We start from the raw sequence: 15644 nt of genomic DNA on the forward strand, positions 1-15644 counted from the left end.
CCTCCTGACTGGCTGAGATTACAGGCACATGCTAATTTTTTTATTTTTAGTAGACATGGGGTTTCACCATGTTGGCCAGGCTGGTCGTGAACTCCTGACCTCAGGTGATCCACCCACCTCGGTCTCCCAACGTGCTGGGATTACAGGCGTGAGCCACCTTGCCTAGCCTCCCACTCGCTTTCCAAAGTCCTGTTCTCAGCCCAGAATCTGCTTTCTGTACCTTGACAAGCAGGGCAAGAGCAGAATCCACAGGTGTGAGACCCCCTCACCAAGACATCCATAGAGAGCACACACGGCCTGCGTATACCATTTATTGTTGATTCTGTACACCAAATTATGAAAAGCAGCATCCAGCAGAAGACAGACCCCTAACCCTGCCCACCAGGGCTCACAATCTACAAAACCCTGAGGCTCTAGACATCTCTAAATGCATTGCCAAGCACTGGGGATGATTTGCATAATTCTCTAAGCAAGGCAGACACAATCTGCTTTTGAAGGCAGCGTGAAGGCAGTGAGTTGGTGAGAACGATCTCTCCTTAGAAGAAACCTCAGGCGGAAGAAGTTTTACCTGGAAGTGGCTTGCCAGCCTACCCTCTCTGAACCACAGCAATGGCTTCCTTCCCAAGGCCACCACTCCCTCCCCAGCAATCCAGATTCAGCTCTGACTGTAGCATCTGGGGGCTGAATCTTTGAGTGCTTTATAGCTAAAGGCTAGGATACATCTAACATCTGTCAACTAACTCTGGTTCCCGAATTATCTCTAGCTACCTGCTCTCTGTAAGCTTCCTGAGTATGGAAGTTCCTTCCCAACAGTGCTACATCAGCATCCGAAAGGTTGTGGAAAGGGTGTCGATGAAAAGTTCTAAGAACTCTTGGATCTCTACATTCTAAGGAGGAAGAACAATATACATACAGCCTAATTCCCATGAGAGGGACCAGCTATTCTATTCTTTAAGGGATGGATGAGTGTAATCTTTTCCTGCAGATACAAAGCTTTTGATCGAAATGGTACCAAGTGAGATTCCAATGACCAAGACGAAGGAGACCAACAGGGGAGTGGCTTCCATTTGCTTTGGTTTAATGGTGAAAGCTCAAGACAAGCCATGAGTTCTTATACAAAGTTTGAAGAGATAAATAAAACTCCCAGCATATGGAATACCATGCAGAAGAACGAGTGGCTCTGTACCCCACCACCCGCGGGTAGAGCTGGCACTCATGCCACGGCACAGGGGTGCCGTGAGGGTCAGAGGAGAATCCACATCCAGTGCTTTGAGGAGTATCTGCGCACAGTGAGCACTTTTTAAAAATAGTGGTTCTAACTGGCTTTTTTCCCACACTGACTCATGGCTCCCACTCCAGATGGGCGTGAGACTGTCAAGGAGGGGAAGAGTGCACTCTGTTCCCTACTCCAGCTTTTTGGGGGATCAGCTGAGAATTGAGCAAATGCATCATCCTGTTGGAAAAGAGACTCCACCCAGCTTTTCTAGGAGCTCCCCAGGCAGACAACATGGTGCGGAGAGGTTGAAGGGCCCGCAGAGGAAAAGGAGGCCCGATGGCTCTATCCAGCCACCCTAATGGGAGAAAGGAAGAGGCAAGAGGTTCACAATAAAGGGGCCCCCAGCCCTCACCTAGGGTGCTCCTGGGTGGCGTCATCTGAGGTCAGCAGCCCTCAGGTCAGCCTCTGGGCTGGAGAGGAAGATACTCCAATGTCATGGCTACTGACAGGAATACCCAGGGGTTCTGGGCTAAGATTGGCAGGGCCCACAGGTAAGGAGCCTCCCCAACTCTCTCCAGCCCTGGCCCACTTGTGCCTATGCACAAAGGCAGCTGGAGCCCATTCACAGGAGCACCCAGCAGGTCTGGAGACAAGGAACATGGGAAAACCCATGCTTCCTGTCGAGGGGAACAGGCCAAGCTGCCCCTGTCAGCCCCAGGCCCACGTAGGCCACCATCAGCAAGTGATGCTCACGCGCCAGGCCCTGGACTCACTTCCTGTTGGCCCTGGCAACCCTTGGTGCAGGTCCTCCAGGTGCTACCCATAGTTGGGAAATGCCTTGGAGACCCAGATTTGCCTTGGGGAGATGATATCTCTTGACTCTAACAGGCTGATCTCTCCTAGATTCCCTGGGGCAGGGAGTGAAAGGTACAGAGTGCACTAGTGTTTGCAAACGTCCCTGTGGACACTTTCTGTGCAGGAACTGGAAGGGAAACCCGGACAGCACTGTGCTGCTGTGACCCTGGGGGATGTCACAGGTGTCTTGTGGAGCAGGGGAACTAATAAGAACCGATCAGGATTGGTGGTGGATTTCCAAATCCCGGCAGAGTCAGCGGAAGTTCTTTCCTGGGCAGACCTGGAGACCCTAAAGTCTCCATTTCACCATTTTTACTTCTAAACTGGTGGGTCAGCTGTCCAGAGAAAGACACACGTTGATGTGAGCACAACTTCTTGAGTGGCACGTGAATATGTGTGTAGCGGGAAGATGGGAGAAGGCAGGCATTCGTGTGGCTGTGACTCGATGAGAATAACCCTGGAGCAAACAACTCAGCTCCTAACAGATCACATGCAGGAGGAGCTCCAGGGAGCCCTGAGACCCAGTGTGACCTGTTGGTGTACCCCGGTGTTGCCTGCTGTGAGATTCTGAAGTTTAGCTGCTAGCTGACTGTGATGTTGATGAATTATTTTACCACATTAGAAAGATGCTGGGTTCCATTACACTTGGTTTTCAATTAAAGGATCTCATCTCTGAGCTATTTCACTTCCCCTAAGTGAAGAATGAAAATTAAAAACAGATACAGGCATAACATGCCCATAAAAGGCTCCAGGCGGAGGGGCCTCCAATGAGCTGCATGCAGACAGCTTGCTGGCAGAGAAGGGGGCGTGGCTGCACAGGACTCTGCTGTCAGGATGCTTTTGACCTGGCCAGCCAGGGTGCTGCGGTCTCAGGATCTCCAGATTTAATAAAATCTCAGATTCAGGCCCGAGTCTCTCATCCTGTCCACACCCACATATTCCCTTCCACCCCTGGGCACTGGGCTTTTATGCAGGCTGGCTGTAGGAGGGGGCATCCTGGCTCATGGGAAGCAGGTCCTAGGTTAGTCCATCTCCAGAAGCCCCCATCTCCTCTGGGAAAAGCCCGGGATGGGGGATATTTGTGGTGCTCTGTGTCTTGGTCTGGATGCTGATTACACAGGTGTGTTCAGTTTGTGACAGTTCACCAAGCCGCACACGATCATGTTCCCACTTTTCTGTACATATACTTCAATTACAAATGTAAAAAAGAAAACTCCAGGGGTGAACACCAGAACCCCCAGGCACCAGATTTCTTTCTCTAATCAGTACCAATAAGCTGATTTTAATGTTTTTAGAAGTCCGAAATCCAACATGATTTTATTCCTTAAAGGGCTAAACTTTTCAAAGCAAAGTTTGTAGTTCGGAAAGATCCTTCTCTAAAAGACTGAAGTTGCTGTGCTGGGGTCTTTCCTCCTTTTCCACATAAAAATCACAGGAGAGATGCTGATGACAGCCCTGTCTCCAGGAACTGAGTGGCATGACTCTCCTCTCTTCCAGAGCGTCCTCAAAGCCAGGCTGCTTGGCGGCTCTTAAGAAACCAGTTAAGTGGTTTGGAGTCTTCTTTGAGGAGAGAACTCACCCTGCCTTCAGGAGCAGAAAATCAAGCGGATAAATTTTATTTGAGGGGCGTGCTGGGTCAAGCCATAGCACAAACAAGAGGAAGAAAAGAAGGGAAATCAACTCACATAATACTTAGAGGAGAGGGGCTATTTTGGCGGAGAACTATTCCCACGAAGTGAGCAGGCTGTGGACTGAGTCTACAGAAGCCAGGAAGGGGCCTGGGCACAGGGAAGGTGGTTCTTGGAGGACAGGTGGGGAGGATTTGGAGGAGGAGTCCTCTTGAAGGAAGCCAAGGGGTGTGAATCAGAAATCCCCAGGGCTTTGGCCATGGCCCGTTGGATATTCCTGATTGTAGGAGGGTCCGGCACGACATGATTCTCTACGGGAGAATCAGGAAGAGGTAGGCACACCTTTCTCTAGGGTCAGAAAGAGTAATCACGGGAAAGCTCCATAGACCCAGCAGCGGAGGCAGAAAGATGAAATTCCCAGGTCCTCCAGTTCCATCATTCCCAGCCCTGCTCCAGCCTGCCTCTTTAACACTCATTGGGTGCCTTCATCTGCATCAGGACCGCTTGGCTTCTCTTCTTGCAGCAGCAGCAGCCGATGCAGGCAGCCAGGGAGCAGGCCAGGGCGACAATGCCAATGACAATAGCGGCAATGGCCAGCCCGCTCTGGGCCTGGGTCATGCCCCAAACGCTGCGGTCATCAGTGGCCTGAATGGTAGTCAGATCAGTGTAGTCTTCTACAGAGCTGGTTAACTCAGTGGCAGAAGAGATGGATGTGGTGTCAGGGTAACTGGATGTGTCTGGGTACCATGGCGTTTCTGGGTAACTAGGCACCTCGGGGACATGGACACTGGGAATAGCAACATTGACATTGATGATAATGAGGGATTGGCCTCGGACATTGGCTGGACTGAAACACACAGGTAGAGTGTCCGTCCCTAACCTAGGCTGGTTGAGCAGGAGCCAGTTGCGGAGTGGAAGGATGTCTGAGTCACACCTCCAGGGATTGTCGTACAGCCGCAGCTCACACAGTTTCCCCAAGTGATCGAAGATGCCGAGGGGCAAGTTCTCCAGCTCGTTGTTCTGCAGCTGGATGGTCATGAGGCCATTGACGTTGGCGAAGATATTCCCTGGGAGCTGTCTCAGGCGGTTGTTCTGCAGGGAGATGTTCTGCAGGTTGGCCAACATGCGGAAGACATTCCCGTCCAGGTCCTGCAGCGCGTTGGTGTGGAGGGACAGCTCTCGAAGCTCCGTGAGCCCATTGAAGGCACCCGGGGAGATGAAACTGATCTGGTTGCGGCTAAGGATCAGGACCTGCAACTGGTGGAGGTTGCTGAAGACATTGTCAGGTAGAGAAGTGATGTGGTTATCATAGAGCCAAAGCTCCCGCAGGTTGGGCATGGGCCCGAAGATCCCCGGAGAGAGCTCCTTCAGGGAATTGCCAAAGAGAGTAAGGCGGTTGAGCTGGGGCAGCTGCATGAAGATGCTCGGCGGCAGCTGGGAGATGTGGTTGTTGGACAGATAGAGCCTCTGGAGGTTGTGGTTGTTGTGGAAGAGACCAGGAGAGAGCAGCCCAATCTGGTTCTGCTGCAGAGCCAGCTCCTGGAGGTTGACAAGCCCGTCGAAAGTGCCCATGGGGATATCCGTGAGCCTGTTCTCATAGAGCCGGAGGACCTCCAGGTTGCCCAGGTGCTGGAAGACCCGGGGTGAGATGTGGGTGAGGCTATTCTTGCCCAGATTGAGCTTCGTGAGTCCCACCAGTGGGTCGAAGACTCCGTCGGGGATGTATTCCAGGTGGTTGCCATGCAGCTGCAGCTCCTTGAGGTTGCTGCACTGGGAGAAATGTGCTGGCTGGATCTGCACCAGCTGGTTACTGGACAGAAGCAGTGACTCAAGGCTGTCCAGGCCCTGGAAGAGACCGATGGGCAGAACCCTAAGCTTGTTGTTGGCGAGGCTGAGATAGCGCAGGGAGCCCAGGTTTCGGAAGGCACTGGGCATGATGCGTGACAGCTCATTCTTCTCAATCCTCAGAGCAATGAGGGCTGAGATGTTGAGGAACGGGGACTCATTGAGTTCGGTGATGTGCGTATTGAGAATCTGCAGGCTCATGGCATTCCAGGGCAGAGGGGTGGGCACAGCTACAATGCGTGCCCCAGTGCACTCCACCTGGGAGGCTCTAGAGCAGGTACACTCACTAGGGCAGCCATAGTAGGCCAGCCCTATACCCCAGGCATGGCAGCCCACCAGCAAAAGGAGATAATGCTTCAGTGACATGGCCTCTGCAAAGGGAGAGAGCACACGTTAGTCAGGGTCCCCTAGCTGACACTGGCAAGTTTTAAGCCAACATCAACTTGCAGTGCCAACACTGGCTTGGCTTTGAATCTCATCATCACATGCTGAACTCATGCTCCCTGTGCTCTGGCCAGCAAGCCTCTGTGCCCTAGCCCCTGCCTTTCTACTTCCATGCCTTTGCTCAGGCAATTCTCCCTACCTGGAATGCTCCTTGTCCTTATACAATTTTTTCCCATGCTTCCAAGTCCAGCTCCAGTGCAGTTACCTTTGGGACACTTCCCAGATTTCATGAGTTAGGATCAGTTACCCTTCCATGAAGTGGTCTTCCCAGTCTCCATCATTGGACATGCCATGGTGGTCTTGTATGGCATTCAGTGTGTCCCTGTCTGTCTCCTTCCCCAGCCAATAAGCTTTCCAAAGACAGGGAGTTCATCTTTCAACCATACAGATTCCTTAGGGCAGGAACTGTATCTTATCCATCTCTGTATCCCTCATATCATCTGAATGTGCTGGTACTGAGTATCAGCTTGGCCAAGAGACCCCCACCTAGGCAGCTTTGAAGGTAATGTAGAGTGGGTCTATCCAGGGGGCCAACAGCCTTCCGAGCTGAGAGCCTCAGGGGCTGATAGCATTCCAGGCTGAAGGCCCCCCGGCAGATTCTAATCCACGTAGTTATCCTCTCTGCACAGGTGATTATTATTAACTAACAGGTGTTCTGTACTTTCCCATAACTAAAAAAATATACCAAGTAGGCAGCTGTTACCTGCTCACCACTGATTACAGAAAAACTAAAAGGTATTCTCCATGAGGGAGCCCTAGATGCAGGATAAACTTAATATTTCTCAACATGCTAGTTAAACACAGCCTTGTCAGGAGAAACACGGAGATAATGAGAACAAATAAATAGGGCTGAACCTGGGGGAAGATGATGAGGCCACAAACATGGTGGCCTGCTGGGAGGCGCAGTAGCAGTGGCAGAGTTAGGACCACAGAGTTAGGATGTGCCCAAAAGACGAAACATGGCAGTGGAAGCAGCTCTTCCTCGTCCTCTCCTGGTCCTGCCCAGCCCATCACCACCAACCATCACTTAGCCCTTTGTTAACCCTTTCACGTGTGCTTCCTCTAGGTTTTATTCAAACCACCCTTCCAGTAAGAGGAAGTGACATGTCTCCACCATGTCCTGCCTTGCTGGGAGAGGCTGCTATGGCTTAGCCAATGCTTGGAGCCAGCCTTGTGGGTATAAGTCCTGGTTTCCACAAGAAACATTGGGTGAATCCTTCAGTGAGTTGCAGAAAACCAATGAGATGTACTTTGAGCTAAAATGTGGTAGGTCAGGCGTGGTGATGAGCTGGCAATGGGGCCAGATGCAGGGAAATGTCGGTGTTTGAAATTACTGATGACAATGACATATATAAATGTGTGTGTGTGTGTGTGTGTGTGTGTGTGTGTGTAATGTAGAGATATGGGACATAGGTGCTGGTCTCTATATGAATATTTAAGGACCACTGACAGTTTCACCTTGAATGAAGTTTGAAGCCTCCAAGCTTCAGCTCCCTCGTCTGTGAAGAGGGGATGGTGACTCCCGCCCTGCTCTTGGGCTGTTGTGAGGAGTGAATGACTGGGGAAGGGATGCAAGGCCATCCCCAGCAGTGCTGTGCAAACACGGGCCATTGTTCCATGCTTATCCACAGCATGGACCCTACAGACTCCTGAAGTCAGGGGGGCCTCAAAATGCTTCTTGTCTTGGCATTGTTAGTCACAGGACTGAAGATTTCTGTGTATACGTGAGAGTAGCTCCAACTTCCACCAAAGGTTCAAAGGGCTCTGAACACCTGGAAAATTCAGCCATCACTGCTGGCCACGCATTCCCATCACTTTGTGGGGATGCAAGAAGCAAGGAAAGGCTTCCGAGCATAAAGCCCAGGTCTCCAGACCCCTAGGGAGGTACTTCGAGTGTTAATGCTGTGTCACCCTTTCGATGAGCAAAAATCCTGAGTCAGAGGAAGGAATTTCAAATGATGGCATAGAAGGCATCAACGGCTGGGCAAAGAGGGTATTTCTCTGGTCTCTCTTTGTGGCCCTGAACTCATGGGGTCCAGAGCCAGACCCACATCTCAGAATAACCCAGGCTTCCCACTTTGGCCTCAGCCCCACATACCCCTTCCCTGCACCCCAACAAGCTTACTCTGAGATAAAAACCCAAGCCCTTTCCCCAACCACACAGACCATGATGTTTCACTTGTTCACAGCCCGTGCAAGCCCCGACTTGTTATACTTTGCATTAAGAACTTGACTAAGTATATAGAACAATAAAAAACAGAAAGGAAAAAGAATACATGGGCCAGAGGCATCTAGATGCAAAGGAATGGGGCCAGATTATGCTAGGGACACATCTAAAAAAAATTAACTTATAGAGAAATGTCAGGTCCAGAACCTGAAAACAGAAAGTGAGCTGCTTAAACAGACTGCACAGAAAAAGGGGCTCAATATTCACCCTAGGAGAAGACTTAGGGCTTTTCACTAACGATGACAAAGAAAGAAAGCTGCCCACAAAAGCTGGTGTGGTCTGAGACTGAATTAATAGCAGTATCACATGTGGAAAAAAGGAGGTGATGGTCTCATCCTACACTTTCCTGACGTGGCCACACTTGCAGTGCTGGGCTCAGTTCCACTCTGACTTCAAGAAGGCTAATGACAAACTGGCCTCCTGAGGAGTTTTAGAGGATGGCGAGGGAGTCTAGGAAGCAGAACATCTGAGCAACCATGGAAGAAACTGTGCCAGCATCCTAAGACATGGTGAGAACAAAATTAAATTAAAATTATGGAGCTGTAGATGAATAAATAACCAGATGAAGAGATGCTGTGAAGAGTCTGCGATCACCTTCCTAGCATCTCTGAATGGCTGTTGTGGCATGCAGAAAGCAGCCTAGCTCAGTGTGGCTCCAGAGGTCAGACGAGTGCAGAAGTTACAGAGTGGCGGATTTCAGTTCATCACCGGAGACAGCCCATCCAGAGTCAAAATGGGCAAACTCACAGAGGGAGTAAGCTCCCTGTCACTGGAAGCAATCAAGCAGAGTCTAAAGCAACCACTTGGTAAGCAAGCTCTAGAGAAGATTCCTGCACCTGGGAGGGTATTGGACTGGAAGACAACTGGTATACTGTCCATTCCTAAGATCTTAGGATTCTAAGGCTGAGTTCCAAGGCGTGAATACACCCTCTGTTCACCAAGGCAACAGTGCCTGTGCTCTTAGGGGTCTGTGTGGACAGGTGTGGGTATTTGCCCGTCTCTTTGGTGTAAGGGTATGTGAGATATTTACTGCCTGGGCTGACATACAAAAGGTGGAGCTTGAAATTGCTCCCGGAGACAAGCTAGCTGGCGCTCATATTTAATGTACGCTCACACACCCAGCGTGCTTCAAAATGATGTCACAGCCCAAGTGTCAGAGACTAAATTAAGTACCCGTCATCTTGCCAGCCAGGGCAATCTTGAGTTTCCCCATCTATAACTGACAGTGTAGAATGAGGCACCCTCTACTCATCTTTATGTGGCTTTCTCTGAGTCTGGGCTCCCCAGCTGGGGAGGGACATCAAGCCAGCCCAGGGAAAGGTGCCTCTTGGCCTGGGAGGAGTGCAGAGATCATTCCCTGTGGGAACGGGGCCACCCCTGTCTAAAATGGATCACACTCAGCACAACAAATATTGCAAGAGTTTGCAGATTTTCCTCTTGATGATCCTCACATCTGGTTGGGCGTGGTGGTTCACACCTGTAATCCCAGCACTTTGGGAGTCTGAGGCAGGTGGATCATAAGGTCAGGAGTTCAAGACCATCCTGGCCAACATGGTGAAACCCTGTCTCTACTAAAAATACAAACAAATTAGCCAGGTGTAGTGGCACATGCCTGTAGTCCCAGCTACTCGGGAAGCTGAAGCGGTAGAATTGCTTAAACCCAAGAGGCAGAGATTGCAGTGAGCCAAGACCATGTCATTCCACTCCAGCCTAGGCAACAGAGTGGGACTCCATCTCAAAAAAAAAAAAGGCCGGGCGTGGTGGCTCATACCTGTAATCCCAGCCCTTTGGGAGGTCGAGGCAGGCGGATCATGAGGTCAAGAGACCAAGACCATCCTGGCCAACACAGTGAAACCCTGTCTCTACTAAAAAATGCAAAAAAATTAGCTGGGTGTGGTGGCATGCTCCTGTAATCCCAGCTACTTGGGAAGATGAGGCAGGAGAATCACTAGAACCTGAGAGGTGGAGATTGCAAAGAGCTGAGATCTCGCCACTTCACTGCAGCCTGGGGACAGAGTGAGATTCCGTCTCAAAAAAAAAAAAAAACAAACAACTCTCACATCTGCAAAGCTGACCCCAGCACCACATACTGTAGTTTCCTGTTTTCCAGCACTCTTGACTGCTGTGGCTGGCATCCACTGCTCCACAGGACCTCCAAAGAGCCCACCGCAAAACCAGCTGCAAAGTCCTCAGGGGAGAGAGGGGCCGCAGAACCAGGGCTGACAGCTGGGCCCGTGGATTTTCAGCACGTGACGCTGGCTCTCGAAGTGGCCACAGCCTCTAGAAGCCCAGCACATGGAAGCCTGATGGCCCACGCTACCTGGTGCCGCTTGGCAGCTGTGACGGGTGGCAGTTAAAGGGCCACAAAACTGCCCTAATTATAACTTCTCCCAGGCAGCCGAGAGCGTCCTCAATCACTTCAGTGACTCAGTCCAGCCCCTGTCCAGCTCCTGGGAAGTGGGGATCGCCTGGCGTCATCACTGGCCCATGAAGTTGGCAAGCAGAGCAGACAATCCGAAGGACAGCCTGACAGCTCACCTGGGCTCCGACGCAGTCCCTCCCTGTAAGCCGAAGCTCACCAGCCAGGGCGCTCCAGCTTCGGGCCTCAGCAGAAGCACCATGACTCACGACCAAACGCATAATTAGCCTCGAAACCCTGGGCTTTGTTGGTTGGTGAGTTGGGACGTTGTTGGTTTAATACCATCGTTCACATTCCCTGAACACGAGATTCCCCGAAAGGAAACTCCTTTTTTTGAGATGGAGTCTCACTCTGTTGCCCAGGCTGGAGTGCAATGGCGCAATCTTGGTTCACTGCAACCTCTGCCTCCCAGACTCAAGCTATTCTCCTGCCTCAGCCTCCTAAGTAGCTGGAATTACAGGCACACACCACCGCACCCAGCTGATTTTTGTATTTTTAGTAAAGACTATGTTGCCTAGGCTGGTCTTGAACTCCTTACCTCAAGTCATCCACCCACCTCGGCCTCCCAAAGTGCTGGAATTACAGGCGTAAGCCACCGCGCCCAGCTGACTCCTTATTTTAATGCCACAGAGCAAAACTTTTGGACAGATCCTGGAAGACCAAATCAATGTTCTATTCTGGTTAACTCTAAGTTGAAGTGTGAGCTTAAGTACATTCTCCAGTCCTCAAGTTCCCCTTCATTAAAGACTTCCAAGGGCCCTGGGAGCTCTGCTACCTTCTGATGTGAGGCAGGAAGGAAATTTGGCCTGAAGCCCCTCATTCTCCTTATCTTCTCTTCCCCGGTGTATGTGCCAGTTCTCCAGCAGGGGCGCCCAGCCTGGCTCCGGCTTCATGCGGAGGCCTGAGGAACTCATGCCCATCTTTTCAGGCCCACCTGCCTCCAAGTTTCCCAGCCAGGGCAATCCCACTTGATAGTCAGCACATCCACACAATAGCCACTCCATGGAACCCAGGGGCTGGGAGGGGCCTCTGGGAGCCTCTGGTCCTTCCCCCTCCCAATGTACCTGGGGAAACTGAGACCCAGAGAGGGACTGTCTCTCCCTGGCCTCTGCCATCTCCCCACAGAGCGCTGCCCAGTCATGGCCTTGAATGCAGAGAAATGTCACCCAACCAGCCTGAGGGCTTCCAAAGAAGATGCCAGGCTGGGAGCTACCAGGGGCTGTCCCCACTACCCACACCCGGTGCTGTCCTCAAGCATGCGCTCACTGGGGCTCAGGCCAGTGGGTCTGCCAGAGAGGCTTGGCCTGAAGCTCAGGCCTCGGTGCCTCCAGACCTCCCCATCTCACCAAACATCCCCTCTCCTGGAGCAGCACATAAAATCGCCTAGCTTGTTTAATAGAACTGATCTCATAGCGTTGCTGCTGTGAGGATTACATGAGTTAATGCATGGGAAACACTTAGGTGAGTTCTTGGCACAAAGTGAGGACCCAATAAATGTTAGTGACGATTGTTATTTTTGTTGTTGGGTAAAAGATCTCTGGAGACTCCACCCACAGAGATCCTGATCCCTAGATCCCGCTGGGGCCCAGGATTCTGCATGTTTTACAAACTTCCCAAGTGACTCCAATGCAGGAGTCCACAGAACGTGCTCAGAGACACCACGTGAATCCACAGAACACGCTCAGAGACACCACGTGAGTCCACAGAACACGCTCAGAGACACCACGTGAGTCCACAGAACACGCTCAGAGACACCATGTGAGTCCACAGAACACACTCAGAGACACCACGTGAATCCACAGAACACAGTCAGAGATACCACGTGAGGTCTAGACCAGCTGAGAACCCAGGCTTGGACTGACCGCTGAGAATAAGAGAACCCCAAAGGGGGCAGGTCACAGGTCCTGCCACAGGCCTGGCCCCATCTCTTTATCAGTATTTCTCTCAGTGGCCACTTCTGCATCCCCATCAGGAACTGTGGTTTGTGCTGACTTGAACCCGGCAATAGAAGCTGCTTCCAGAAACGGAACTTATAGCCTGGAGCATCAGAGGTGCCAGGGCTTTCTGAGAGCATCTAGTCAAACATCTGCTCATTTCGTAATTGGGAAAGCTGAGGGGTCCCCAGGGAGGAGGGAAGTTGCCCAAGGTCACACAGTCCATTGGAAACTCCTGATACCTGATCACGGCCCCTAACCACGGAGCTTGGTGAACCCCTGAACCTCATCACCAGGATTCGGGACCTTGCCAACCACATGCCTGGCAAGGCCTGGGATTGGGGAGGAGGTGGCTTTGCACCCTCCAGCTTAAATCAGCTGAGGCTCACACAATTCACCTTCCCCTTGCACAACATGATTCACCAAGGACAAGTGCTTCTCCCAACTACCAGGCTGCTGAGTTCAAGGCTTTCTTCTTTAAGGCTGCTATGATACAGGTGTTGGTTCAATTTCACCCAAGTCTCCTGGAGGACTGTAGGGAAGGGACAGAGGGTTCACCAGAAGGGGTTGACCCCTGTAATCTCAGCAACAAGCTGGAGATGGAATCAGGGCTGGAGAAGGATTTGTGTGGAAGGGTGTGTGGATTTGAAATTGGCACAGCTGCACCTTTACATGCGTCTCTGCTCAAATGTAGAGACAGGACCTGCGGCCAAGGTCATAGGCCCCTGATTTGGGAATACTCTATCCCAAACAGAAAGCATCCTTGAACTCCAAGACAAGACTGGCCACACCCTCATCCTCCATCTTGATCAAGTGGTGACCCCCATTTCTCATGGCCCATCTCTCATGGCCCTTCAAAGCCAAAATGTAGTTCCTTGTCTTAAAAAAAGAAAATCAGTTAAAAAGCACAATTCCTTTCCAGCCCTTCTGTTGAGGAGCCTCCCAGGTTTGACTTCCTGCAGAGGCCAGAGCAGGGCTGTCCTTAGCCTGGCAAGGGTAGCAGGAGAAACTGACAAACCGCCCAGCAGAACAGGGAGAACTGCCCCAAACGGGCTTTGATGAGTGCAGCCACAGTCTACAAACAGCCCTTTTCTCAGGCTGGCACGTGGGGGCCCAAAGTAGACAGAAATGGATCAGCCCCCAGTCAAAGCATCTGGAAGCAGTTTCTCATTTCTGAGTCCCAGTGCCAAGAGAGGCCGTGAAATCTGAAGCGGCAGTGACTGTTTCGTGGTCAGGATTTAGGGCAGCAAATTGCCATGTGTGATCACAGTCTGCTTACTGGCAGGGCTGAGTCGGGACAGCTTCTCTACCATCTCTTCTCATTTCTCCATAGCTGATCCACTTCCAGTCTTGCCTCGCCACCCCCTCCATTTACCGAGCAAGCCAAGGTAGCGTTCCCGAGCCCTGGGAAGAACCTTCCATGCCCTGACTTTCTGCAGAATCTATCCAGAACTTGCCCCTGGTCCCAACCCCCCTCACAAGCCTGCCTCATCACTGCTGACCCCGCCCAGCTGACTCAAGACCACAGGCAAATTGGCCTGTCTGGCCCTGAATTTACCCCAGATGTTCAATCTATGCAGAATGAAGGAAGTGCCAGCAGTTAGACAACTTCTAAATTAAGGAGCCAGTGGTAACAACGCATCTGAGAGCTGCCCGAGATAAAGTGATGTATCCCAGATAACCCCAGAGGAGAGGCTGGCGCATGGCAGACAGGCACTCGGCACCTGTGGCGGCAGCACACGTGTCGTCCCAGAAAGAGTGCAGCTGCACCGAGGTGACGCATTGGACCCTGGAGGTGGAATGGCCCTTGCACTTTGGCAGGGGTGGGAGACGCCAGAAAGTTCTGGTGTCCCACAGTTGGTTTCTTGGCCCCAGGTCCTGCCTCTACCTTTGAACGGAGACACAAGTCAAGGCACGGCCATCACAATTTCAAATCCACACACCCCTCATCACAAATCCGTCTCCAGCCCTGACTCCCTGCTCAAAGCTTCCAGGCTCCATGGAGGCCCACACTTCCAGTGGGAGAGAAGTGAAACTCCAGCATAGTGTCCCTTAAGCCACCTGGTTAGGGCATGAACAATGCTAAGCCTACGTCTGAATTCCACGTTGGAACTGCAACCAGGGACCAGCACATCTGCTTGCAGCGAAGATAGCTCTCTTGCCTGGGCAACCTCCATGAAGGAAGGTCTTGGACAGACCCAAATGCAGGGCAGACCACTGGTGGCCACCATGGTCAGTGCTAGGAAAGATAGCACAGGCTCAAATAATCTGAAAAAAGAAAAGTTCTTCCCCCAGTGGGTCTAGATTCCAGGAAGGTGAATCCAGGGACAAGAGGGGTAACAACAGAGTTTACTTTCAGCCCATCATGCTGGTCTCAGCCATCTCAGCAGCCCAGGTTGATATCACGAGGTGGTAAGGGCAAGGGCCATAAGAGGCTGTTGAGGCATCAGCAGAGGGGCTGGTGGTCCTGGTGTCCAGGCAGGGAGGGAGACCGGCTTGCACCCCTCCAGCGCAGGCTTCTCCTAGCCCTGTCCCGAGAGCATCCCAGGCACACATCAGCCCTGTTTTTCTGGGGTCTCCCAAGGGAGCAGTTTCAGCAGATATGGGAGGGGGATGGCTGGGGCCCTCTAAGCAGGGAGGAGGGAGTGGGGTGGCTCACCTACTTACCAGCAGCTCGGCACCCGCTGGGGACAAGAGGGAGCCTGAGAGGAGGAGGAGGGAGGGCTCAAGGCTGCAGCATGAGTGTGGCTCGCCTGGGCTGTCCCAGTATTTAAACTATCCCAGGCATGAGTCACTGCAAAAGGCAGTGTCAGCCCTGTGAGGGGGGCCTGTGGGCCACAGTGCAGCATCTGGATGTCCCAGGCTGGCATTACGGACACACACAGCTGGCATCCCTAAGTGTACGGGTTTGCTTCAGCCATGTTTAAAAACTCAGGACGCCTTTTCCCCTTTCCTTCTTTCCCCTGGTGTTTCTTTTGGATCCCTTCACTGCATCGGCCACTGTGAGAGGGGAGTTTATAAGGACCCCACGACCCCTCCCTAAGTTACTGTGGACCCCTGCTGCCCAAGGAGACAA

The 15644-nt window shown here is 51.9% G+C and overlaps 1 protein-coding gene across 1 annotated transcript; it reads right to left on the bottom strand.

The window, feature by feature from the left end:
* Positions 1-301: 301 nt before the first annotated feature.
* Positions 302-15314, bottom strand: LRRC15 (leucine rich repeat containing 15). Its single transcript, XM_017964792.4, has 2 exons — positions 15236-15314; positions 302-5915 (listed from the first exon to the last, which is right to left on the bottom strand). The coding sequence occupies exon 2, from the start codon at positions 5908-5910 to the stop codon at positions 4165-4167; it is 1746 nt and encodes a 581-aa protein (XP_017820281.1). The 5' UTR covers positions 5911-5915; positions 15236-15314; the 3' UTR covers positions 302-4164.
* Between the last annotated feature and the right edge of the window lie 330 nt (positions 15315-15644).

Source organism: Callithrix jacchus, chromosome 15 (genome assembly GCF_049354715.1).
Source record: "Callithrix jacchus isolate 240 chromosome 15, calJac240_pri, whole genome shotgun sequence".
Taxonomy (NCBI): Eukaryota; Metazoa; Chordata; class Mammalia; order Primates; family Cebidae; genus Callithrix; species Callithrix jacchus.

Coding starts and splice junctions, on each gene's coding strand:
- LRRC15 (XM_017964792.4), bottom strand. CDS start 5,910: ATGTCACTGAAGCATTATCTCCTTTTGCTGGTGGGCTGCCATGCCTGG.